This window comes from Mustela nivalis, assembly GCF_964662115.1.
Source record: "Mustela nivalis genome assembly, chromosome: 13".
Lineage (NCBI taxonomy): Eukaryota > Metazoa > Chordata > Mammalia > Carnivora > Mustelidae > Mustela > Mustela nivalis.
Genome location: NC_139032.1, coordinates 40,646,900 through 40,674,852, shown reverse-complemented (window position 1 = coordinate 40,674,852; position 27,953 = coordinate 40,646,900). Strand labels below are relative to the sequence as shown.

Sequence of the window (27,953 nt, the reverse complement as noted above, 5' to 3'; positions counted from 1 at the left end):
GTAGTATATGTTTACCATAGTAATCAGCTGACCTTGCATTTAAGAAATTCTTTAAATCATCAAGTTTTATAGTCAATCTGTCCCCAACTTTATTTTATAGGTACAGAGATTAAAGCCAACAGAGGATTGTCATGAAACTAATGAAAAGCAACCAAATAAATAATTATTGATAAAATTAATTTAGCATCTGTAGCTGTAGTTATCATCTGTTAGAATCAGTATGGAAGTCCATATTTGCTTGACTTCTTTTATTTTTTAACTTAGAATTTGGGACAAACTTTACTTTCTAATAGTTATAGAAGTAATACAATGTTTTTCTTTATTTGTGTGTGAAGACAAATACATTTTCATAGACCCTGAAAGAGTCCATAGAGCATGTTTAATTTTTGAATATGATGTTCAAAGTCAAGAAAAAGAAATTCTACTTTGATTTTTAAAAATCATAGCTCATTTAATCCTCAATTAATAAGTTCATACCCATTTATTCTCATATTTTTATTTATTGCAGCCACAAGAATAAAAAATTTTATAGAGGAAAATACACTATTTCATGATACTTAGAAGTAATTTTAAACTTTGGCATTAGACAATATGCAACTAACTATAAACAGGCTTTCTGTTCTTGGAAGTATAAATAGAAAGACATTAAAAGGATTGGTTAACTGTGGTAAGACTTGACATTGTAGGTAAACCTTTTATGTAATTTTAGAATGTGGTCTGTGCAAGTCAGTGCAAAAATAAAAGGATTTTTTTTCTACCAGATTTTGTTTCAGAAACAGTTTTCTTTTTTATCCTTTAATTTTTTTTCAAGACATCACAAAGTTCCTAAATGTTCAAATTTAGGATAAAATTCAGAGTAAAGGAGTAAAAGATTAAGAATATGTTTTCTTGGCAAATTACTCTTAAAATCCGAGAAGGGCACATAGCCCTCAGCTCCTTATTTTTATAGGCTGCATATGGGTGCTTGTATATAACCCACTCCTCAAAAATTGATCTACATAGCAGTTAGCACCATGCCCAGCCTCTGTAATGGTTCTAGCCTGATCACTCATAATATTAATTTTGGGCGGAAAAAGACAATTTAGGAATGTCTTATGAGGTCATGAAGGAGATTTTCCCGTATCTTCTTGATCACCTACCTTGTTAGCCAAAAAATAACACTGAGTACCCACTAGTTGCTGAATTCAGAATTAAATATTACATTCCCAGAGACAAGGTGTAGGTTGAGTCAGCTCTAAATGAGTTGAGATAGCCATTTGCCTTGGAGGAGTTGGAAATATACATCATTCTATACCAAGAACAATGAACATCCCAGAACGAGCTGTCTGTGGGTGGATTATTCTGTTACAGACATTTGGTGAGCATCTATTTTGTTCATAGCGCCATGCTAGATGCTGTAGAAGGTAAAATGGGGGATGGTTTTACAGTGGTTTTACGTTACAAATGAAGCTTGCTTTCCACAAGCTTTTCTGTTCATTTATTATGTGTGCTATTTTTTTATATGTCGTGAAGACTGATATTACTCAGCATGACAACTCAAGTGTCATGGGAGTTCAAAGTTGTGAAATACTCTTTCCAACTATTGTAGGGAACATGGGGAAGAGGGAAGAACATGAACTTCAGAATTAAATTTTTCCACTGAATCAAGGCTCCATGTTCTACCATGATCATGGGGCCCATGAGGAACCTGAGCATATCAGCCAACTTCTCTGAACTCAGCACAACTATATCCACACCGGTTGTAAGCATCAGGTGGGGGGTGGGGGGCCATACTTGGCAAGTAGCAGGTACTTGATAAAAGTGATGGCTTTTTCAACCTACTTTCTCTTCTAGCTGGGTTGATCAAAAAGGCTTCCTACAGGAAGTATCATTTGCTGTGGATCCAGATAGAAATTCATTGATTTTTTTTTTAATTGCTCTCCTCTAAAACTTTAAAATGACATACACAAAGTTACAGGTCAAGATAAGATCTGAGGCAAAGAAAGAGGTATTTTCAAGTCTTTTGATGGGATAGGCTGATAGTTTTTAGGTAGTCAATTTTGTTCTAAGGTTTTTGACATCAAAGGAAATGTGGTATGAAATTTTGTTACATAGTTTATAAGAGTGACATGAGAAAGAGTACAAATGTATCATTAGAGATTGCTTTTCCCTTGGCAACATTTTGTATGTTAGTCTCTTGTATTCACATCCTATAAAGATTTTTCCCATTTACCTTTTAATAGTGGTCCTACTTTCTGAAGCCACCAACTTTTCTGTCTTCGTTGAAATTTTTCTGTGTGCCTTATTCTTCCTGGCTCTCCGCAGATATCTCCTTTATCCTATTAACTCATTCCTGGTAACTTATTTCTTACTTTAAAAAAAAAAAAAAAAACCCAACCTATTTATTTATTTATTTATTTGACAGAGAGAGAGAGAGAGAGAGACAGAGAGGGAGAGATCACAAGTAGTCAGAGCAGCGGGCGGCGGCGGGGTGGGGGGAAAGCAGGCTGAGCAAAGAGCCCGATGCGGGGCTCGATCCCAGGACCCTGAGATCATGACCTGAGCTGAAGGCAGAGGCTTAACTCACTGAGCCACCCAGGCGCCCCAACTTATTTCTTACTTAAACAAATGCGTGTTTTGGTCCTCATTCAGCTAAGAGTCCCATCGCTCTCTTCTTTCTCATGAAAAAGACTAACCTTCCTCCTTAACCTCTCCTGCAACTTGGCTTCTGTCTCCACTTGAAATGATTTTCATTAAATTCTTGACTTTTTATTTATTCATTTTCATTTATTATTATTTCATTTATTTTTATTTATACATGACTTTTACGCTCTGACTCCAGTGCCCCTTTTCCATTCTATTTCTGCTTCCATATTTTTTAATAGTATTTATTTGATTCAATTGACCATGCTCTACTTACAGTGTTCCTTTGCTTTTTTTCTCTTTTTTTAGTTTTATTTTGTTATGATAAGAATCTTAACATGAGATTTGCTCTCTTAAGAAATTTTGAAGTGAATATAGTTACAGCGTTGCCCAACGGATCTCCTGGACACTCCTGTTTCGGTTACGATTGCTGCTTTGTCTCATGCTTATGTTGGCTTACACATCTCCCCCTTCCCAAGTAGACAGTTACATTTTCTAAATGAATAATTGGCTACTGTAATCCAATATCTTTTTTTTTTTTTACTTGACACACTCAAGAAAGCAGAGGACACCAATGCTTATAACACTGCTAATTCAGTGTCTTCACTTGACTTATGAAAACGGGGCAAAGAGAACAAGGGATTTGCCCACAGGTCTAATTAGTTATTGGCAAGTGGAGGCCAAAGCTCACATTTTTTCATAGATCTAAACCTTAAGACAGTAGTAACCCCACTATGTCATTCATACTTTGTTCCTTGCCTCTCCTCCTCTGCAACTGGTGAATAATACAATTGACTCTGTACAAGGCCTTGTGAAAAAATGAATGCTGGCCTCGTCCATGCTTGGCCTGAATGTTTATGAGTGTGCCATGCCACGTAGAGAAAGAAACGAGAAATCCTGGTGTTGAGGTCCTTTCGCAGACTGAGTCACTCCCATCGACTGCCACACTCCCATCTGGAGGCAGTTGTAATAGCCGTAGCTTCTAGGACAAGGGACAGTGGGCAGAGGGGGAGCAGTTGATGGAGGTGAATCCTGAGTGACAGTGGCCTTGGTGGGAATGAGCTTGGGGAGAGATGTTAGTGGAGAGTTCCGGAGGCTGTGGGGTTGGGACACTGATGCAGGAAGGGGGGACTCTCTGCCAAGTTACTCCAGTTGCTAGAGCCCTGTAGCCCCTATCTTGTCTTCTGCTCCTTCTCTTCTCAAGGTTCTTTTTTTTTTTTTAATTTTTAAAAGATTTTATTTATTTATCTGAGACAGAGATCACAAGTTGGCAGAGAGGCAGGCAGAGAGAGAGAGGGAAGTAGGCTCCCCGCCTGGGAACATGACCTGAGCTGAAGGCAGAGGCTTTAACCCACTGAGCCACCCAGGCGCCCCTTTTCTCGAGGTTCTCAGGGATTTGCATTTTGTACAGGTCAGGGGTCCCCTTGGTACATAGTCACAGGGTAATGTAAACACATCAAATGCTCTCCTCTTAGAACGCTCCGAGGGAAAGGACTAGCTGAGAGAGACACCGTATCTAGCCCAACGTTTGTGTTTCCTAGCCTTCTAACTGTATTGCAGGACCTTTTGGTATCTGAAATGATGTAAAGTAACTTGGAGGGCAAGCGAAATTTCAATATGTGGATGTGGGCTCCGACATCATTGTACACCTAGTTCCAGAGAAGTTTTAAGAGGCCTTGTACCTGAATGGGTTGCAAATTGTTAAATTTTAAAAGATGTTGGTATGCCATATTTTTCTTCCCTTGGGTTCCCTACATGGGGCAGGGGGTGCGGGTCCTCTTCTGAAAGAGGTGTCCATCTTGATGACCCTGGGTTAGGCTGTGAGCACACCCACCGCCCAAGGCTCATGACTCAAGTATCTCAGGTTCTTTTTACAACGATTCCCTGCATCTGAAGTTTCCTCTCCATTTAAATTCTTGTCCCTCTCCATATTTGCAAGGCCTGCTTTTGCAGCATATGGCTACAATTTAATAATGCAAAGCGTTTTCCTCCTCACAGCTGGAAAGCTGGGATTGTTCTATATCAGACATAGAGTGGACTTGCTCCAGGCCAGTTTTAAAATCATTTGAACTCGGCAGAAGCTAAGCTGCTGGACGTATTGTCCCGTACAAAGGCACCCAGGGGACCTGATTGCCTATTAGAGCATCATGCTTGGAAAGAGGGATCGATTCTATGCTAATATATTGCAAGCAGAATAAAATATGAAGCGGAGAGAAAGATATATAGCTACCCAAGTTGTAATCTGTTTCTACCTTATAGAAGAATGTGGTTTCAAGTTAGCAGGCAAAAATCCTATTGAAGTTTCAGTTCTTTCTTTTTCTGGAACTATAAAAGACTGACAAGGTATCAAGCAATTTCGGCAAGTACTTTTGCGTGGCAATTTGAGTCTTGTTGGCTTTTGCAGAATGCCTTGGAAGATAGAAGAAGTTAAGAAAAATATTAGGTTTTGGTCTTCCGTGCTGTTAAAAATTTTGGGGGGTCTTTTGACTTGTTTGCTGGTCTTTGGGGACCATACCCTCTTTTATTTTATTTTACGTAATAGAACTAAGAACGTACTCCTCTTTCCACTGCAGTATTTCTGATTCTTGAACCCAACAGAGATGTTCCCTTTCCAACCAACCCATCCCCATTCCATCCCACAAGCATGTTTATGTCTCCAGGGCATTCAGGAGGAAGAACACAGAAAAACCACCTGGCTTGCAGATTTGACCTTGTCATCATTAAAATATCACATACATTTGTTAATGAAACAAACAGGGACATGATGGAGTTTCTTTTTTCATAAATTATATGGCTTTATTTATTTGAAATGTCTGGCATAGGCAGATCTATCAAGGCAAAGGACATTAGAGGTTGTGAGGATCTTGGAGTTGTGGGACATGGGCACGTGATTGCTAACAGGTATGGGTTTTTTTGGTGAGGTGATGAAAATGTTCTGGAATTAGGTGATGGTTGTACAACTCTCTGAATAGACCCAAAACCACTGAATTGTATACTTTAAAATTGTATGTGAATTATATCTCAATAAAGCTGTAGTTTTTGTTGGTTCAAAGTGTTTATGAGCCATTGGCAGAAAAGGGTTTGGAACTCAAGGCTGGGAGAGATATTTGGGGGTTCTTAACCCAGGAATCAGTGAGCTCAAAGGATCAAGGAAGGGGCTCCCAGGCACAAGCAAGTCACATGGCAAATGGTTTAGGTGTTGTACATGTGCATTTCTCTGGGCTGCATTAGATCTCGTTGAGGTCCCTTATTCTGGTAAAGTATGGATGACAAGTGACAGGTTGTATTATAAGATACTGATTCCGGCTTTTGTTATTGTTGTTGTTGTTTCGTGGCACTTTTTTTTTTTTCTTAATGTAGTGGATTTTTAGTTCAAAATTGGGTCTTTTGGATTGCAGTCATTTTCGGAATTGGACTACTTTCTGTGCAGAACAATGTTGCACAGATGCTAAGTAAGTAAGCAAGGAGTAGAAGAATGTCTTCTTCATTAAGACAAATAAAACATGCTGCTACTTTATACTTACTATGTCCTCGCAATACCTGGAAAGAGCACATATAAATCACGTTACTTTGCATAGCATCGGCAGGTGGAGAAGGGAATATCTACACGTTTTTGAGACAACGTGTAGAAAGAGGAGCAGAGGGATGAGGAAAGGCCCCTGGTAGGGTTACTCTTACAGCAGACGAGGAAGGCAAAATATTTTAAAAAGAAGATAGTTGGTGCTAAATCTTAATATATTGTGATTCTCTTAAATATATTTACACTGTGTCCTTTTAACTAGAGCACCTAGATTATTGTAGTAATTTTCCCAATCTCTGTAGCTCATATTTTGCCTCAGGTCCTAACCCTGTGAAAATCATTGTAGGCTCCTGGTGATTTCCATAATGTGCAAATCTGATTATTATACTCCCCTTCATATATGTTTTGAAAATTTCCACTCTAGGCTAAGCCTGATCTATAGCATGGCATCTAACCAGCCCTTCATGACATGGTCCTGAATGTTCCTTTCACTGCGCACATGGACCTGCTTTTAGCCTTAGCCTTAGCCATGTTGTTTGTGTCTCCGTCCATACGGTTTGTCTGCCTAGAACGCCTGTACTTTCTTGACACCTCATCCATGAGACATCTCCAGGCCCTCCCTTTAGCACAGTTTATAATAATAGCATTTATTGCATTTTTTTTTTTTACCACTATTTTCTTCTCTGTTTCCCTTCATGGATTCTGGACGCCTTCAGGTGAGAACAGAAAGCTTCCATTTGTACATTTAACATCTAAGGCAAATACCTGGCCAGAGAAAATGTTCAGCAGTGTTTAGAATCTATGAGATGGAGGCTTAGACCTGTAGTACACTAAATAGATTGTAACCTGTTTGTTCAGTAATGAGACCATGTCCATCCCTACAGCTTGACCTGAGCCAGGAAAAGCCTGGTGTTTCATAGCCAGAGACAGTGGGTCTCTTCTGCCTTGTGGACACACCACCCCTCAGACTTGACTGGGGACATTACAGACTCCTAACTTTGTGTGGCATGGTCTGAAGAATTTTGTAGGGATGTATCAGACTGAGAATTGTAGTACCCCAACATAATTACTGATTCAGAATACCAGTCTCAGATGAATCAAATGTTTCTCCTCACCATCTGATGAATTGTGAAGAAGGCCTTCTTGCTATTTTTATGCTTTTGCTTAGGAGTGTACTTTAGTGGTATTAGAGTTCACGTGATCATGAATGAAGGGAACAGGTAAGATCTTTCTGGAAGTTGCAAAAATATGTGACTGATTAAATGAAATGTTTTGGACTCATTTGTGATTTGTTTGTGTGTGATGTGGAAATAATGTTATTTTGAGAGTTTGGACACCACTATATATAGATCACTTGCTCAAGGTCATTTTTTTCTTTATTGAGGTATAAGTGATATACAACATATTATATAACTATCTATAGTGTATATAGATCTACATACAAACACACACACACACACACACATAAAGGGAAGAAAAGGAAAATAATATATATATATCACCATAATCAAGATGATGAGCATTTCCATCAATCTCAGAAGTTTCCTCTGACCACTTTATAATCTATTCCTTTCTCTACCCCCCATCCTCAGATGACCTCTCATATGCTTTATATCACTCTAGATGACTTTACATTTCTAGAATTATTTATAAATGTATATTTTGTATAAACCTACTCTTTTTTGTCTGGCTTCTTTAGTCTAGACTAAAGACTTTGATTTATCCATGTGATTACATTTGTCAATGATTTATTTGTTTTTATTGCTGAGTAGTATTCCATTATATAGATACGCCACATATGGTGTGACATAAGGGTTGATATCCTTTTTAAAGGTTGTTATCCCTTTTAAAAAAAAAAAGTAGATATCCAATTAATCCAGTACCGTTTGTTTAAGAGACATTTTTTTTTCCTCCATTGAATTGCATAGCTACTTACCCAGTAGCAACAATGATACATTTATTTGTCTGTTTCTGGTCCATCCCACTGATATATATGTCGTATCTTTTGCCAAGATCAAAGTACTTTTTTGATTCCTGTAACTTTTTTTTTAATTTCTGTAACTTTTTGATAAGTATTTATAATAAGTTCTAAAAAGATTTTTTAGGTCCTTTGTATTTTCATCTAAATAGGATCAGCTTGACAAATTCTACAAAAACAAACAAACAAACAAACCCTGTTAGAATTTTGATTGAGAGTAGTGAGATTTACAACTCTGTCTTTTTAGGCATTCAGCAAAATAATTACCAGTAGCTATCTAATATAAAGTCCACATTACTTGCTTAACTTCTGGCCCAGTTTCTCCCAGTTCTACACTAAAATTTCTACAAGAATATGTAAAACTGTACCTTTGGCGAAGTACACTAAAACCGAGACTGAAGAATTACCCTTAGCTAGAAACACAGAGGCTTATCTTATAATTATATGAACTGTGCATTGAGACTAAATTTAAAAATGATAATTTTCCGGGGCGCCTGGGTGGCTCAGTGGATTAAGCCGCTGCCTTCGGCTCGGGTCGTGGTCTCAGGGTCCTGGGATCGGGTCCCGCATCGAGCTCTCTGCTCGGCAGGGAGCTTGCTTCCCTCTCTCTCTCTCTCTGGCTGCCTCTCTGTCTACTTGTGATTTCTCTCTGTCAAATAAATAAATCTTTAAAAAAAAATAAATAAAAAATAAAAATAAAAATGATAATTTTCCTACCTAATATCTTACAAAAGATAGCCATGTTAGTTCCTCGAGAAACTGTGGACAATCCCACTATCATCCCCCTAGGTTCAGAGATTTTTCTGTATTGATTTAAAAGACTGTAAACTCAAAGAACAGGGTTAGGAAATGTGGGATGAAGAGGAAGAAAAGAGAAAGATTGTGGGAAGACATCTAGCAATCTGCTTCTACTTCCTAATGTATGTATGTAAGTCCTTAAACAATTTTTCCATTCTGTGCCAGTCCAACTCTTTCACACCATCGAAGAGACCCTTTGAAATCTCGTCCCATCTGTCCTTCCACAGCCACACTTTACAGAGAGTGAGGGTTTTCATGCATGTACCTGGTAGGACCTTACATAGCTAGGTGGTGGGGTGAGAAGAGGCTTATGAGACAAAGGAGCAGTAGTCAGTGGGAACTGGTTAGGAGCTGCAGTTATCAACTTTGACTAATCCTGTTATTGAAACCTTTACTTATTGTAAGCCAAGGGAAAAGCCATACACGTTTCTAAGGACAGACCCTAAATCTCTATAGAATACCCTCTAAGGAAAAGAAAAACGATCCCAAGAGTATGCCCTTGGTAAGAAAATAGTGAAGAACATAGGGAAAGGTACATCATCCAGAAGAACATATTTTTGAAAATGAAGTGCAGAAGAAAATTTCAGAGAAAACAATCTGTCGAGTTAGAAGAAAGTACTTACATGGAAAAATGAAGAGATAAAAGAATAACTTCGAGGAAAGTGCCTTATAAGATAAGAAATAACAAGAAGTTGCTTTCATGTAATTAAAGTCTGCATTTGAAGGAATAAGAAACAGAACTGATATTGTGGAAATAATGCTTGATATAGAGGACAAACTTGAGATATTTGCTTTAAAAGCAGAAGAAAAGAACAGAGAGGTTAACATGATGAGAACGTTTATAGTGGAAGAATAGAAAATTGAGTATGAATTTAGGCGTTCTTGGTGAGAAAGCAAAGCATTTAGGAGAGCAATAGAATCAAAGACAAATTAAGAACACTTTAATGAACTAAAAATGATCTAAATATTTAGATCAAAAGGACTAACTATATCTAGCCAATAGTAATTATATTTAAACATATCCTATGGAAGTTTTTGTATTTTGTGGATGAAAAAGAGAATCTTATAATCATCCTGGAGGAAAAACAAGTTACCTATACTTTTTTTTTTTCCTTTTGGTCAACCTTAAGTAACAGAAGAGTGGGGGATTAGAATTATGATGAATTACTTGAAATTATGATGAAACTTCTTTTATGTTTAGAGAGTTTTCTCAAAAACTCTCTATTCTCAAAAAAATAGAGTCTTTTATTTTCTTTGTAAAAACTTTACCTGAAAACCTATACCAATTAACAAAGGGATACACTAAAAAAAAAAAAAAAAAAATTAGGAACAGGAAGTTCTCAAATCTATACCTATAGATATAAATATAGCTTCAGATTTAGACTAATAATGAGAATAGTAAGCAGAATTATACCTAAGTAATTATTATGAATAAGACTGCAGATATAAATGTCAGTCTAAAAATGTAATTCTTGAATATATATAAACAATTTAGTACCAATGTAAAAAAGTAATTCTTGAATATATATAAACAAGAAGTTAGTAACAATTATCTGAGTCCCAACTTCCAGATCATGATTTTTTAATTGTGAAATATACATAAAATAACATTTTCCATTTTAATCATTCATAAATGTACAGTTCAGTAGTGTTAAGTTTATCTACATTGTTGCACAATTTCCAGAGCTTTCTCCTCTTGCAAAATTGAAACTCTGTACCCAGCAAATAACAACTCCCCATTCTCCCTTCTCCCATCTCTTGGCATCCACCATTCTACTTTGTTTCTATGAGTTCGACTGGTCTCGATATGTAGTCTAAGTGAAGTCATACAGCCTTTGTCTTTGCAACTGGTGTATTTACAGCTTACATTTTTAAGGATTAAAAAGAGGAGGAGGCTTGAGGGTGTTGAGTACCTAGAAATGACAGACTAGTTTTCTTCTTTTAGGATAACTTGTTGGGTTTTGCTAAACAGTTTACTTGTTTTTAATCACGTTTTGCTTAGATTTGTTATTAGGAACGCCTCCTTTTCTTGTTGGCATCAGTGCATTTTCAGCATCACTTGATAAGGTCGTGTGTCTTTCCTTTTTATCTCTCTATCGTACTGATGGATTTTCTAACAGTGAACTGCACCCAGTCAAGTAATAAAACCCTAATGATAATGGTGTATTGTTCTTTCGATAACATTGCTATATTCAATTCAAATATGTGCATCGAATATATTCAGTTTTATTTAGGATCTTTGAAGTTGCATTTATGTATATGCTTGGTCTTTGTTTTGTTTACTTGCTTTAGTTTAATGAGGGAGGTTGCAAACTTAGTTACTTAAGTTTTGTTGGTCTAATAAAGGCTACTAAGAGAGCGTTCTTTGTAAAGAAATTTGTCATCATTTGCTAAAGCCTGGGAGAGTGTAAAAATCACTGGACTTTAAAGGCTAGGTAAAAGATAAAATCCAGCTGTGTGCCCATCTCTACCTGGTGCCATTTTGAAGGTGGTTTTTAAATCACCTTTTAATTATCTTCTAGGGTTTTCACTTCTAAACTGCATATGAGTCACTGGTGGTCTTTTTAAGCTGCAGATTCTGATTCTGAGGGTCTGGGCTTGACACTGAACTTCTCTGTGCTTAACAAGTTCCCCAGTTATGCCAGTACTGTTGGTCGTGGGACCATATTTTGAACACCAAGATGTTAACCCAGTGGTTCCCAGACGTTGCTGCACGTTTGAATCACCAGGGGAACTTTTGGAACATCTTCACGTCTAGGACACATCCATACCAATTAAATCAGAATAGCCGAGGGTTGAAGCCAAGCATAAGCTGTTTTTCAAGAACCCAGGTGGTTCCAATGATCAGCAAATTTAGGGAACCACTGCACTAGGGGTAATTGGTCTATTCAGGTTTCCACTTTGCTCAATTTTGGTTACTTTTATTTTAGTAAGTAATTGCCCATTTACGTTTTCAAAGTTGTGGTCAGTAAGTTGCATGTGTTATTCTCTTATAATGTTTTTAACGTATTTGGTTTCTATGGTTATGTTTCCCTTCTGTTCTTGTATATTTTCGCTTTTTCTTTTCTTCCTTAATGAGGTTTGCAAATGATGTTTGTGTTTTGCTGATCTTCTCAGAAAATCATCTTCCTTTTTATTGTTTTGTTTTAAATACTTCTTTTCCTATTTTATTGATTTCAGCTTTTGTCTTTAATTCCCTTTTTAATTTTTCTTGGGATGTTTTGCTGTTCTTTCTATCATTATGGTAAAGTAATTTGGCCTTTTGTCTCTTTCTTGTCATTGTTTTCTAGGTAGTTCATAATTTTTCTTTTGATTCTGTTTAATCCATAGCTTATATTCTTAATTTTCAGGTAGTTCAGAAAATGTGGTCGCTTTTTATTTTTTACTTTTGGTCTTATTTTCTAAGGGTGAACAGTAATAACAGTTATTTCTTTGGTCAAGGACATGATCAATTTTTATAAAATTTTTGTGAATGTGCTAAGAAAGTATACTTTGTATTTGAATGATATAAAGTTAGTCATTGTCTAATAGCCATATTCAATTCTAAAAGAGTGTATTCAAAATTCTCACTACAATTGTGTTTTTGTAAATTTTCTTGGATTTTAATAATTTTTGTTTTATGCATTCTGCACAATATTATTTAGTGTACATATAGTTTTATGATTTATCCTTTTTATCATATATGCTTTTTTTATTCAGTTGTAATGTTCTTTATCTCGTTTATTGTAATTCATCTTAAATTCTCTTTACCACCACTGACACTGCTTACTTTTTGTTTGAATTTGCCTGATGTCTTTGCACATCATTTTATTTTCAACTTTTTATTCTTGTTGTCATTTTGTCTTTAACGTGTTCCTTAAAAATAGCTGAATTTTATTTGCTTCAGTTGGTCTGATGTTCTTTAGGGGCTAATTCAATCCACTTACCTGTATTGTAATGGGATATGCTTAATTTGTTCTATTTACTTTATATTATTTATTTTTACATCTTATGTTCTTAGTTTCTTTGTCTTGATCAAGTTAGTATTCACTGTGTTTTTGCTCTCCCTTTGTTAATTTGGAAGTTCTACCTTCCTTTTCCCTGCTTTTAAAATGAAATCTCTCTCTTTATTATTATTTGAAAATGATTACAGGTTTTCATACTGACTCATAGGTACTGTGATTATCATCTATGTTATAGTGAAGTGTGAGGTGTGGAAATGTTGCTCAGCTTACCTTAGGTTTACATAGTAAGTGGCAGAGCTGATCTTTTAGTATACTTTAACATAACTCAATATAATTTTATTAATTATAATATATTTTAATACGTTAATTATATTAAATATAATTTAATTTTTATTTAATTTACTGTATTCTAAAAATAAACACTTGGTAAACCATAAAATATCTGTGCTAATAAATTTAAAAATAAGAAAGAAAATAATCATTTTCTTGGAAAAATATATATATTATATATATAATATAATAGATAATAAAATTGCCTCAAGACCAGAAAACAGGAGTAGAGAAAATTCTTGAAAGACTCAGAGTTTTCTAAGAATATTCTCTAAAACAGATTATGAGAAGACAGTTTTACCAGCGAGTTTTTCCAGACTTTCTGAACTGTTTATATTTTAAAAAATAAAAATGGCTGTCATCCAAATAATTTTATGAAGCATGTATGTAATCATAGTATGAAAATTTCATAAATGAAACAAAGATCCCCAGAAAAGTATACCAGCTACATAGAACTCAGAAGCAACTGTTAGCAAACCAGTTTAGCAGTAAATTAAAAGAGCTACCTTGTGTGGATAAGCAAAGATAATTTACCTTAAGAATTCAGTAATATATAATAACAGTAAACATTGTAAGGAAATTTAAAAAGGACTCCAAAAAAGCATTTAGTGTTATTCAGTAATTGTTCTGATCAGAGCACTTTTAAAAATCTGAGAGAACTAAAAATAAGTTGAACATATAAAATGATAAGAAAAAATCAATTATTAATTAATAGCCAACACTGTCATTAACTGCGAAACTCTAGCGGTAATGTCATTAATATTAGAATAAAATATTCCTGATAACACAATCCCTATTTTACTTACGTTTGAATGTTTGTTCAAAGAAAAAATGCATAAATATCTGAAAAAAATCCAACTTTATTATAATTAAATGAAAATTATGACATTATTGTAATGATATCTTTTCTCTATCAGCTTGCTACAATGAAAACAAGTCCCTATTATGACTAACATGTAATTGTGGCAGAGGGTGGTGACATGGACACGTTCATTCTGCCCGAGGGAGAAGAAATTGGCAAAAATCTTTATGGAAAGCAGCTTGACAGTTTTTAACCGAGAGTTTTTAAAAAGAGTTTATGTCCTTTGACCCAGCAATTCCACTTCTGGGAACTCCAGCCTAAGGAAATCATGAGAATTGCTGACAAAGATTTGTGTACAGGGATGTTAATGGCAGTTCTGTTTATAATATTTTAAAAAATGGGAAATAACCTAAAATGCCAAAAAAAGGAGAATGGTCAAATAAAGTACAGATATGCAGTATAATATTATACAGACATTAAAATCATGCTTTTGAAAAACTATTGAATCTAAAGGGAAAGATACAATGTGAATTAGAAAAGAAGCAAATACAAATTCATTTAAATTTGATCCCAGTTTTTAAAAATTCATATTTTTATATCTTACATATATGCAGGAAAAAGTTTAATGGACTGGAAGGAAATACTAAAAAACAAATAACATTAATATAGTACTATCAGAGCATGTTAAAATCAGAAAATTGCTGTCCTTCTGCTGAATCACTTACTTAAATCACCAACAGGGACATTTCACAGTGAAGGATAAACTTAAATCTAAATTAATACAGGAATGTGAACCTTGGCTATAGGCTGAGGGTCAGTCTCTGCGCAGAGAAGCATTATCTTTGTAATGATTAGTCTCTCTATTTCGTCATCCCACTTTCCATTCTTAACCGTGGACAGTGCAGATCAGTTGAGAAACTGCAGATAAAGCCAAGCCTTACAACACCACTACCCGAAAATTCCCAGTAGGTTAGTGGTGGTATCTAAAGTTATGTGAAGACTGGCAAAGGGCTAGTGTAAAATAATCTTATCTTCTCCCCCTTTGCATCCATAAACAAAAGGATTTAGGCGTCTTTTACACTCTGCGGAAGGAAGTGAACAATTGGAATCCTAAGGCTGGAAAAAGCCTGCGAGATACCTAGGGGTCCTGTTCTTTCTCCAAATGAGCAAGCAATGCAAGAAACCGAACACAAAAAGGCCCAGTGAAAGAGCGGAACCTGGGGGTGGCGCCTGGGTGGCTCAGTGGGGTAAGCTTATGCTTTCCGCTCAGGTCATGATCTCAGGGTCCAGGGATGGAGCCTGGCTTTGGGCTCCCTGCTTAGCAAGGAGTCTGCTGCTCCCTTTCCCTCTGTCCCTCCTTCCTGCTTGTGTGCATAATCGCTCTCTCTCTCTCTCAAATAAATAAATAAAACCTTAAAAAAAAAAGAAAAAAAAGTGGAACCGGAGCATTGCAATAGGCTTCAGAAGTGATCTTAATTCAGTTTCCTACCCAAAGTGAGAATTATTAAATCTAATTCTTAAATCTAATTCTTAAATCCTCACTGCCTCTAGGAAACTCCCTACCTCTGTAGACACAAGTTTCCTCATCTGTAAAATGGGAATGCTTGCATGACAATGGGTAGGATAATTAGGATCATTATGTGAATGAATGCCTTGAAGATCTTAGAACAGTAGCTTGGTCTTTGTTGGCTGTTACCATTCCCTTTCCCTTCTAGGACTTTTCTTATTGGATGACAAATCTGGTTATTGAGCCAAAAAACAGTTCCTGGAACTACGCAGAAGAAGTCTTATCCAACATCTACATTAACAGTCCTTCTAATACTTGAAGACAGCTTTCATGAATTTAATAACTGCTTTCTGTGGTTTTTTCTTTTTTAATTTCAAGAATAGAACACAGTAGACTATAAAAATGAGCGTTATCAGTTTTCCTTTGGATTTTCTATGTAAATGTTGTTTAACATTCAAATGGAGCTGATTATAATTTGAGATATTAACAGTTAGATATGCCATTGTGTCCCTTTGTTATTGTTTGTAAAGGAGGTTAAACACTATATTAACTTCTGAGTAGTGATTTATTGTTGCTTTTGTTAGAGAAAAATAAAAAAAGAAGTAAAATAATATAATTTGATATTGCCTTTGAGAATCTTCAGTTTGCAGAGGTCTTTATTTCCTACTCAATTTTATTTTTTAAAAAGCATTACATGTAGTGTAAATACAGCGTCACATAAATGCCGAGTTGTTCTTTGCTTCTTGGCTTAAACTGTTGTGTAATATTGCTCTGTAACCATTAAGCAGCTGCTCTGCCTCAGAGATGCTCATATTTCCTTTGGTAGATGAAGGGAATTTACTATATGAATGTCTCCAAATTGCTTTAAAATCATTGGCCTTTGTATCAGCTATTTAGATTCACAGTGGTCTACGACCCCCGGGAAAACCATGTTTCTGGAAGACCCCAGCAGCCTGGAGGTTACAGATGGGGTTATGTTGATAGTAATGACCTGCATTTTGCTGAGTCTCATCCTCTGTACATTCACAGGGCTCCTGGCACTCTGCGTTATTGTCGCCGGTTGTTTTATCAGTGTCCTTATGTGTTGTTTCCTACATACTTTCTTGTATGCTATTCGTTCTCCAAGTACTCTGTCCTGAACTCTTTTTTTCCTTTGCCCTCCTCATCTTGGGGAATGCCTGCCCCATTGTAAGGCTGTGCTGTGTGCAAAGACGAATGGAGGAGGTGGCAGTCGGCTTCGGGTACTTCTCCCAGGTTACCCAGTTGCCTGATTCCCCTCATCCCCCACTCCCAGAAGGTCATGTTGGTGGGGCCGGGTTGGGGGGGTAGGGGAGGGGGCAGTGGTTGCGTTACCTCTCAGCCTGGGCAGCCCTGCTTTCAGTGAAGTCTCAGTATGTTCCATGCAGGACTGGAGCCCAGTGGGACTTGTGAGTGTTACACCTTGTCTAGTGGGTACAAAGCAGTTCTGACCTATTTCCAGCGCCTTTCATAGTTCCAGCAAAATAACTCTTTCGGGTTTCCTTGTAGATTCAGATTCCTTAGAACATGAGATGAGGGATGGAGAAACACCCGCTCCATTCTGAATTGCTTTCCCTCTTTGGTGAGATAGTTATTGTATTTGCTTATGTGTGACTGGCTGTCTTCCGCTGGTAGGATTAGCTTCAGGGGGATTCTCCCACCCGTGTGATTCGGCTCCTGATGTCCACACACCATTCCGTCTTCATGGGTATGGCCAAGACACTGATGGAGCCCTGACTACTCACTAGAGTAATGAGGAAATGAACTTCAGATGATATCTACATATTGAAATGTTATTACATATGATGCATGATTTCATTTATATAAATATATTGAAATGTTCCCTCGTCGCTCATTTGTGTATTTATTTTACAAATATTTTTGAACTCTGACTCTTTAAACACTTCTAGCTTCTGGGTAGTTACTTTGTACTAAATGCTTCAAGTTGTACACCAGTATGTAAGGAAGTTAGATATATAATCTGAATCTGATCATCATTCTTTCCCACTCTACCCCAAAGCCTAAATGGACCCCTCAGCAGATGAGTCCCAGGGAATAACTAGGGTCAGTATAATTATCCTTCAACCTTAAGCCATTTGTACCTACATCGTTACGTAATTACCAAGATGCTTACTTATGACCCTGTTCCAAAAGGTTAAAATCTAAGATTTTGTTCTGTAAGCATTGATTTAGTAGTTACTGTATATACAGGAACTGAGGTGGTTGTTAAGGGAGATTCAGAGATGAACAAAACCCAGGCATTCTCCCCAATAAAGGAGCTGATAATCCCATAAGAACCACAAGACTTGAAAACAGATATCCTGGACACTCGAATGTGCAAAGGGATGTAAGTAAGTACAAACTAGGTGCTCTGTGAATTCAGAAGAAAGAGATGATTTCTGACTGGCACAGGGATTGGGAGAGGAGGGTAGGGGAACGGGTCACGGGGTAGATGGTGGTCGAGCGGGACGTTGCAGGACGAGAACAAAGTAGGTAGAGAGAGAGCCGTCTGACTGGGGGAGCTAACTGCGCGAGAAAAGTAGGAGAACAGACATTTACAGAGCACAGCTGAGGGACGACAAATAAATCCTGTCTGGTTGGTTAAGTATGTGAGCTGCCATCAAGCAAATAAGGTCTTTATGTTTAATGTATTTGCCAATATAAAATTTTACATTTACTGTATATAAAGTATAATTTGTTATACTTTACAAAGATGTGTGTTGCGTTTGTTGTGGTTTTATATGATAATAACCTACCATGGTTCAGAAGATTGAAAATATCTTTCCCCCCAATCACACAAAGGGACTCAGTGTCCTTTTTTTGTCTTCATGACTTTAAGTACCTTGTACAGTGTTGGCTACCTAAAAGCTTCTCAATAATCAGCGAAATGAATTCAACCTTGTGAAAAATTAAGTTGCTAGAGAACTAGGAGTTTCCTAAAATACAGGTACATCAAATGGGGACATTTTGTCATTACCTTCTTAAAAATGTGTATTTTTTCAAAGTAATACTTAATATGATAATATAATATGATAAGTTTTATCACCAGCTGAGATCCAATAATTCTTTCACACTCTTTCTTTTGTTCTGCTTCTAAAGAAGGTGAATGGTAGTACAATAGTGTTCAGACAGGCATGGCTCCTTGGTTCACAGAAGTGATGCATATAAGCTCATTGAATGGTTTTCTGTCTTTTCATGCTATGTACAGTTGAAAAGTAGTGTGGTAGCTTTTGTTCTGGTAAAATTTCTGAATAAAGATTTACACGTGATTTGAGACCGTCTGGAGTCCTGTGCGCGTAATTCAACGTATAAGTGGTTGTTGACCCAACTGGCCGATCCTAACTCGTTGGGAAGATTTAATGAGTGCCTCGTGTGGATTTTATGTTTTTATCTCACTTATCATTCACAATAATTTTATTAACTCTAGTTTTTAAATGGGGAGTCTGAGACACAAAGAGTCTAATAACATGATCAGGATTCCACGCTGATAAAGTGTGGTTGGGAGTCGAATGCCAGCCCCCTGATTCACATTCCTGCCCTAAATCGAATCCCTTGGTCAGCCCTAAAACTGTATGTACCGTCTGATCCAGCTGCCAGTTCTTAGAATCCAGAGTTTGTTTTCCTGGAAACTTTTGCATTCGGAGGGTTTTCAGGCTTTTCTTATTCTCTTCCTGGGAAGCAGAGTGTAACCATACTCCTCCTTCTGGTATTCCGTCCCTCTTTTGCCCTCAGTACATGTCCTGCATATCAATGAGAAGCTGGGGACATGACTGGGCATTTGTGGAAGTCCTCATTTCTAATCCTGAACACAGCTTGACCAGATCCCAGACAGCACAGAACTTACTCAGGCCCCTGAACAGTGGGCCATGTCACCAAAGGGTCCTGTGGCATTTGTGGAGGCCTGGATTGGTCACTGTTTGCTAGAAAAAGGATGCAGTTCTTGAAATGAAGGGAGTCCAAGGAAGTAGTAGCAAGAGGGTGAGGGCATTGAAGTCATGTGGGATATATCAAAGGTGCGTGGAAATAGGTCTATGCAAAGTATTTGCTGTATGTACAAGTTCTGCTTTTGTGTGATTCATGACCTTGGAACAAGGGTGAGGGAGGGCTGCTAACAACAGTTCACTTTTCTTTAATCAGGGAAGGATTTGTGAAAGAACAGTGGTTTCAAGAGATCTTTGAAGTAATTCCAACAAGGTTCTAATTGTGGTTGTGGTTTTCCTTTTTCTTTCTTTCTTTTTTATAAACGGGTAGACTTTGGTCTACCAGGTGCTACCGAGCTGAATACATTTGGTAAGAACCCCTGACTTCATTCTCAATGCGTGGGCTGTGGCAAATAAAACCATCCAGTTGCCCTGTACGTTTAGCAGACTGTGGAAAAATTTCCCTAGGAATTATTTGGCATTTCAACTTCTTACTTTTGTTTAAACAGACCCCGGATTGCATTCAAAGAGTTTTGCTTTCACTTGTGTTTGTTATAAGCACACTTAGTTTTTGTTCTAACCTTTGGTTTAAAAACACTTGAACAAATCCTAGCGTTTAATCATTTGTTTGCTTCCTGCCTGTGCTGATCTTTTTCCTCTCAATATTTATTTTCAGGTTACCTGGAGGATAGTTTTGTAAAATCTGGAGTCTTCAATGTGTCCGAACTTGTGAGGGTATCCAGAAGTAAGTAAACTCTTTTGTTATTATTTGATTATATATTATGATTTTAAATATTTTCTATTCCGAACCTTCAACACAGTATTAAGAATAACCACTCATAAGGAAAATCTGAGATTTAAAATTTCCATCTTGTTGATGAAATCGTAAGTGGATATATTTTGTCGGATTTTCTAAAATATTTGCCTTTAGGTCATCAAACTTTTGTAGTTCAAAAATAATTGGGGGGTTGTTCTGATTGCTGTGTTACTAGTATTCATTTAATTCACGTTCTCTCTGTGACCATAGATGGTCATTTATATCAAAGGAAGTGTGATTAATTACATGTACTCTATGTTGTTATGATAACCCACATAAGTTTCCTGTAGATAAGTGCTTTTTCATTTTACTAACGTTTCGGTGGGGGCTTGGAGATGTACAGGATATACACAGTAACATGCAGAGTGTAGAGAGATGCAGAAATTAACTTTGCAGATTGTAGTTTGGATATAGATAGAAAGCTATTGTGATCCAAAACAATGTCCAATTGTTTTAACTGGCCACCTCACCTGAGACACCGTTCTTGATAGGCCAGATGAGATTTTTCTTGGGTTAAGTTCACCTGGCCAGCTACCTAAGCAAGGGAGAAGTTTATTGACTTAAGTCTTTTACGTATTTCTCGTGTGTACAAATATACCTAAGATGTAGCTGTTAAGGCATTCATCATGTTAAAGGAGGTGACTCATTTCTTCTCATTCTCTTTGATTTAGCTTATTTATGTAATTTTGAAGGCTCTATTTTTACCTGGCATTTTGTTAGAGAGCGTCACTGGTTTGGATGATGTTACTCAAATGGTGTAGTGGCATTCCGTCCTTATTTAAGTTGTGTTTTCCATCTGGGTCAAATTCAGAGGTCTTGAACAAGAATTGTGGTGATCCCAAAAGAACAAAGCAAGTTACTGAGGGTAAGTTTAGGGAGTGAGTTAGAATTGTGACCATGCAGTAATCCCCCAGCTGGTAGGTGACTATGTCTTTCAAACCAGATTTAACTTAAAGGGTTCCTCTTTCTAGAGTGGCCAGTGAAAATAGCATATATCGCAGGCAGTTGCCTACACGAATGTTTAAGATCTTCCGTAAGTTATCCTTTCTGACATATGCCGCGGTAGATAAATATATGCCCCAAAGACTTCTGTCATGGATCTGTTTACTTACGGCAGTGCAGGAGACCAAAACCTAATATCCTGTATCCCAGCAACTCTAGGATTCAGTATTTGTGAGATAAGAGGATTCTGATGGTCTTTTCCATCGACCAAAGCCGCCATGAGCCCTGCGTGTTTTTCCCGATCAGTAACGTGGTATGGAAGGCCTCCGACATTTGAAAGTTTTTTCTGTGTTTATTTTTAATTTGGAAAGGAACATGCCTGACTTATTCACTACCACTTTCTGGCATTCATGTAAAGAAGGGGGAATTTGAAAGTGGGGCGGGTGGTGTGTGTGTTGGGGGGGGTAGGTATTTTTCCTACACTATTCTGCTACATTACCAGACTTTATAGCATTATTTGTTATAAATTTGTCTTTTCCTAAGTTTCGTGGTATTTTTTTTTTTAAGATTTTATTTATTTATTTGACAGACAGAGATCACAAGTAGGCAGGCAGGCAGAGAGAAAGGAGGAAGCAGGCTCCCCGCAGAGCAGAGAGCCCGATGTGGGGCTCTATCCCAGGAGTCTGGGATCATGACCTGAGCTGAAGGCAGAGGCTTTAACCCACAAGGCACCCCATAAGTTTCGTGATATTATTTCCTCCTCCTTATGAGATGGACCGAAGAGTCATCTGTTAGAAATTATTACCAGTTCCTCATTATAGATAACATTATGCTAGACCCTCCAGAAGGACAGCCAGATAGTACCTTAGAAAGCCCAGAATGATATTTTGAAAACTCTGAACCTGCACATAAAGAAAGACTTAAAAAATACCTTTCCAGAACAGTTCCAAAGTGAGGTAGATTTAATATACTTCACTCATTCTTTTTAAACCTCTCTTCGAGGTTTTTAAGTTATCTGTTACAACACACATTACTGATCTGTAATTAGGATATTAATTATGTATATGCATTCATTAATTTACTCAGCAAACATTTATTTTCTCCTCTGTATGTAAATAGGTGGCTCTGAAATGCTTGAGAAGTTATCCTAAGTGTTTTAATATATCCACATCATAATCATATTTACACAGTTCAACTTCGTTGTTTATGAAATAGGCGTTTGCCAAGTAAACAGAAACTTCAGCATGACCCTTATGCTGTATATCACAAATTCTGACTTCTTGAGGGTTTACGGTATGTTAATGGTTTCTGGCCTCCTGGGTTTGACTATCACGTGACCCACTAATGTGTCTGTTGACTTTAGCTAATGAAGCTCCCCTGTTTTAGGATACTGATCATTCTGTTGAATGATATTATCTCCATCTTGAAAGTTGATTTAGGATCAGCTTTTGGAGTGAGAAGAACAATAAGAGAGATTAAGGGTTGGCCTCTCACCCTTAGATTCTGAGGTTCTTTGGAGCTTCGTTTCTAAGAGGATATTGGCAGTCTCTTAAACATGATTTGCAGCTTTCAGACTTTGCAGCTCTCCAGGAGAGGTGCTAACTTGGATCTTTGCACCTGATGGAAGTTCTTCCAGAGGCTTTTAAACAGGAGCATCAGCCTGGGACTTGCCATGCTCACATACTCTATTTATTTATTTATTTATTTATTTTAAAAAATTTTATTTATTAATTTGACAGCAAGATAGAGAGCACAAGTAGGCAGAGCAGCAGGCAGAGGGAGAAGGAGAAACAGGCCACCTGCTGAGCAAGGAACTCAATGCAGGGCTCCATCCCAGGACCCTGAGGATCGTGACCTGAGCAGAAAGCAGGTGCTTCACCGACTGTGCCACCCAGGTGACCAACACAAACTCTCTTTATTATGAAATGTATTTGGTGAGCACTGCTTTAGAATTTGGCCATGTTTATTATTAAGCAACTCTTCTTCTTGTACTCTCCCCTTTAATGTCAGAAGGCACATTACATTTTTGCAATGCTCATGTGTAAATCTGTGGGTAAATTATTTTGATTGCCGTCATGAGAGTCTGTAATAATCCTTCTGCAAGAAAATTTAGAAAAACAAAATTTCCAAAGATTTTTATTATTATTATTATTCTACTATAAATTTCATCCAGTATGTTTATGGCCAAGCAATCTGTGTTGATGCTTAAGCCATATGTATGAAATAGAAACTACAGATCTTTGCTTAAATGTTGCATGAGCTTAATAAATTGCAAGTACTTTACATAAGTTATGACCTGTAAGTTTCCTTTTTAGTAATTCAGTCCTTTGAATTCTATCCATTACTGTTGCAGAAGGCTGGACAGATTACTGACTTTCCCCGAGTCTCTCAAATGCCTCCTTCTAGCACACACCCTGCTTTCCAATGTCACATAGAACATGGTTCTAATAATAAACTTTAAAGCATGTGGTTACTGTGGGATTTCTTACCTTGCTTTTTTTTTTTTTTTTTTTAACCTCTGGTATACCTCAAGCCACAACAAACAGTTCCATTTTAGCTGCCCAAAGAACTCAAGCCATTTGGCATAGTCACCCATTGAATACAAATATTTTCTGTGTTATTCAAATGAAGGTAAAGTACGTTATATTAAAAAGAAGAATTTAACAGAAGGCATAAACTCCGGAAGTTTGGAGCTGAGACTAATCTTGTATATATTGATTTAATTTTTAATAGGGGAAGAGAGAGATTCATCGTATATTCTTTGATTACTTCTCTGCAATAACACATATGCTTCCTAATCATACTTTCTTAAAAATATTTTAAAGTAAATCTTGGCCGACCTGATATTGACACACAATTCAGCTGACAGTGAACACATGTAGCGAACCCATTAAAATTCTGGGTAAGGAAAATTCCCTGAAATTCCTTTATGAATCATGTATTCGATTTGAAACAGTTGGAAGAGAAGAAGATTAAGTAGATTATATGTTCTTAGGGTGAATCATAGGGGCTCTGGAGTTTTGTTGCCATAGCCCTGGACATACTTTCTCTCCTTAGAGCTTTTGAAGGCCTGATTTTAAAAAAGGTAAAGAGAGGTGCCTGGGTGGCTCAGTGGGTTGGGCCTCTGCCTTTGGCTCTGGTCATGGTCTCAGGCTCCTGGGATTGAGCTCCGCATGGGGCTCTCTGCTCACCAGGGAGCCTGCTTCCCCCCTCTCTCTGGCTGCCTCTCTGCCTACTTGTGATATCTCTCTCTCTCTCCCTCTTTCTCTCTCTCTCTCTGTCAAATAAATAAATAAATAAATAAATAAATAATCTATTTAGGAAAAAAAAAGGTAAGGAAAGAAACTATTCTTCAGCACTGTCCTTTGATACCCACCTGCCCGGTCTCACTTTGTATATTCTCAGCCCGAGATGTTGGTCTTGTAGTCACTCCTATTGAGAATGACCTCTCCTTAAGAACTTACTCATTCAGCAAAGTCTAGTGCAAGCTCTGGCTTCTCCAGAGAATTCTTGGATCATTTGAGCCTGTATGGGATTCTTCTTCCCATGAAATCCCATAGCGCTTATTGGGGCTGTCATTCATTTGGGCAGTTTCATTATAATCTGCAGTATGCTGCTATTTCTATTTTTTCATGAGTGTTTTGTTTACCCAGCTTGTTGCCTAATCTGTTTTATTAAGGACAGGAACTATCTTAGACTATTTTGTATCCCTTGCAGCACCTGCCAGTAATGGACACAAACAACTTGTTGAAGGGACAGACTTTCAACAAATAGGTTCCTTTTTAACCCTTCCTCTGCTTTTAGTGCTGTTAGAACTGTTCACTCTGCTAAGCACTCCAGGCTACCAGGGAAGAGATGTGGGGAAGAAATCAAGGAAAGAAGGGATCTTACGTTGGTTGAATACCTATTATGCACTGGGCACGATGCTGGGCTTTTATCACTCCTTATCTCATTTCATCTTCAAAATAATCATAGGCGGTAGGTGACCTGTATTCTCATTTTCTAGCTTGGGAAACTGAGGCACATGGCTCAGAAGTGTCAGAGGGAGTTCAAACTTTCCTGAGTTCAAACAAACTAAACTACCTCCTAAGGCTCTACTTATTCTAATACAATGTGCTGCCTCACGAATCTATTCAAGATGTCTAGAAACAAATTTTTTAAATTTGAACACATGTAATCCATTATACAAAAACCAGTACTTAATTGAAGAATCTCAGCTCATACTGTATCAGCAAAGTCAAAAAGATTTTTTGATATACAAAATAATACTTTGAAGTATAAAACTCCATGAGTACCTTTTATTTATTCTTATTTTTAATAAATAAATTATTTTTAATTTTTTTTCATGAGTCATTATAAATGATGTTTGTAAAGTTGGGGATACAAAATTTTTTTAAAAAAAGATTTTATTTATTTATATGATAGAGAGATCGCAAGTAGGTGGAGAGGCAGGCAGAGAGGCGGAAACAGGCTTCTTGCTGAGCAGAAAGCCTGATGTGGGGCTTGATCCCAGGACCCTGAGATCATGACCTGAGCCAAAGGCAGAGGCCCAACCCACTGAGCCATTCAGGTGCCCCCAATTAAAAAACAAAACAAACAAACAAAAAAATTATTGAGTAAAGCCACACTAAACTATTCATATATGAATCTGAATATGTATTTTTGGCGGGGGGGGGGAACTTGACTCTTATTTCATGTTTGTCATTTCACTTGTATACCTGCCCTTATACAAGAATTCATTATATCAAATAATTATTCATATGGTTTGTAATGCATTCTAACATGCTAATATTCTAATTTGATTAACTTAACAGGGGTTTGGTTTTTGAGAACCAACTTAAGGGGCACCTGCTGGCTTATTTGGTTAATGTCTGCCTTTGGCTCAGGTCATGATCCCAGGGTCCTGGGATTGTTCCCTTCGTTGGGATCCCTGCTTAGGGGTAGTCTGCTTCTCCCTCTCCCCACCCCCTGTTTGTGCTCTCTTACTCTCTCAGTCTCTCAAATAAATAAAATCTTAAAAAAAAAAAAAAAGAACCAGCTTAGTACAATGTCCCTTGCTTGGTGCTGAGTAATAGGAAACAGGTCGTTTCCTCTGACGCATCTATAGACTAGTGTGGCGACAGATGTAGTGAAAAGTAATACAAAGGAGTGAGTGAAGAAGGTTGGAGAGTGGGAATAGGAAAGTGGTAACCAATGATTATAGTCTGAGTGCCTCAAGTTTCCAGACTTGAACACTGGCCTTGTGAGGAAGTCTTCAAGTTGAACCCTGGTGGACGGTTGATACTGGAGTCTCAGGGTAAAGAGAGTTTGCCCGGAGGTGTGGAACATATTAGATTATTACATTCAAATAGAAATGATAAATGTAAAAGTCATTCCTGATGTTTCTTTCTGTTTTATTCCTCAGCGCCCATAACCCAGGGAACTGGAGTCAATTTCCCAATTGGAGAAATCCCGAGCCAACCATATTATCATGACATGAACTCGGGGGTCAATCTTCAGAGGTCACTGTCTTCTCCACCAAGCAGGTAACTGGAAGAGGAGTTCTCAGTCTATATACACTTGTTCTCGGTCTATGTGCAGCTGGGTGGAGAGGGAGATATGCAGATCGGTGGGTAGAGAAAGCGATTGGGGAAACAAAGCCAAGGATTCCAGACTTTCTGCTGATTCTACATAAATTTTTACTCTTACCTCGTTAAATTTATTTTGATATTTGAGAATCAAAATGTAATTGTTCAAAGCATTAAAAACACATTTGGTTTTGGGGTAGGACAAGGGAACTATATTTCCTTTATATAAAAATGTGAATGATTTTATAATTTTCTATAAATTCTACAAGTTCACTAAATCTTTTAGCGACTTACAAGCAATGTTGTCATGGCAGAGAGCCCTGGTCTATAGATTGATCCATCCTGGTAACTTTTACCCTACTATCTTGTCCGAGCTGGGTAAAATAAAACATGAAAAATAAAATGTGTCCTCTACTTAACCTTAAAAGTAAAGGCCTCATTCTAGGCCACACTTGGCTAATGTCTGCAGTGAACTGGTATTTTTTTTTTTTAATAATTTAGTTGATTTCTCAGTCCCCAATGAAAATACTACTTGCTCTGAGATTTGGTTTGATCAGCCTTTGTTGGGGAAGAGCTACAGTGATGTTACTTTACTTTTTAGTTCCCTGTTGACATTCTCACTTTTGTTTTTTGATCTTCTCATTGTGACTTTGAGTCCCACAGAAGTTTAAAAAGAGATTTCCTATTTAAATGAGGGATAAATAGCCTGGAAAGTTGTTGGTGTAGGATTTAGTGTTGGTACGTTCCACTTTTCCACTGTGGAAGGAAGTCCTCTTCCTCCAGAAGAGGACTGAGTTACTAAAAAGTAAGATGAATAAATATTACAGCTTTATTTTTTTTTTAAATTGGATCTTCAACGTATGGAGAGCCATATCATTTTCAGAGCATTACTTATACCCATGATTAAATGTAAGACTGTACATGAATTTCAGAGCAAAACATTTCATTTTATAATAGCCATTTTTTAAGAATTAAAGAATATTTGGGTAATTACTTTCCTATGTTCTTCTCAATAATGAAAGTTAATTGCATCTGGATTAATTATGGGGCTGTGCACATTTTTGTTTATTAAATAAGTTCAATTTTATATCATTTATGATCAAACTGTGTTTTCATATAGGTTAGGTTACATAGCAAGGTAATTTGGTTTATTGTAACTCAGATTGTCTGTGACACGGTTTTAGTGTT

The 27,953-nt window shown here is 37.1% G+C and overlaps 1 protein-coding gene across 12 annotated transcripts in view; it reads left to right on the top strand.

Moving 5' to 3' along the window:
* The window catches only part of NFIB (nuclear factor I B), a 439,139-nt gene that overhangs the window by 345,712 nt on the left and 65,474 nt on the right, over nt 1-27,953 (top strand). For all 12 annotated transcript variants that reach the window (XM_082695043.1, XM_082695049.1, XM_082695044.1 and 9 more), the window contains exons 4-5: nt 20,116-20,184; nt 26,603-26,723. In XM_082695043.1, the coding sequence (XP_082551169.1) occupies nt 20,116-20,184; nt 26,603-26,723 (190 nt within the window). The remainder of the gene's footprint in view (nt 1-20,115; nt 20,185-26,602; nt 26,724-27,953) is intronic.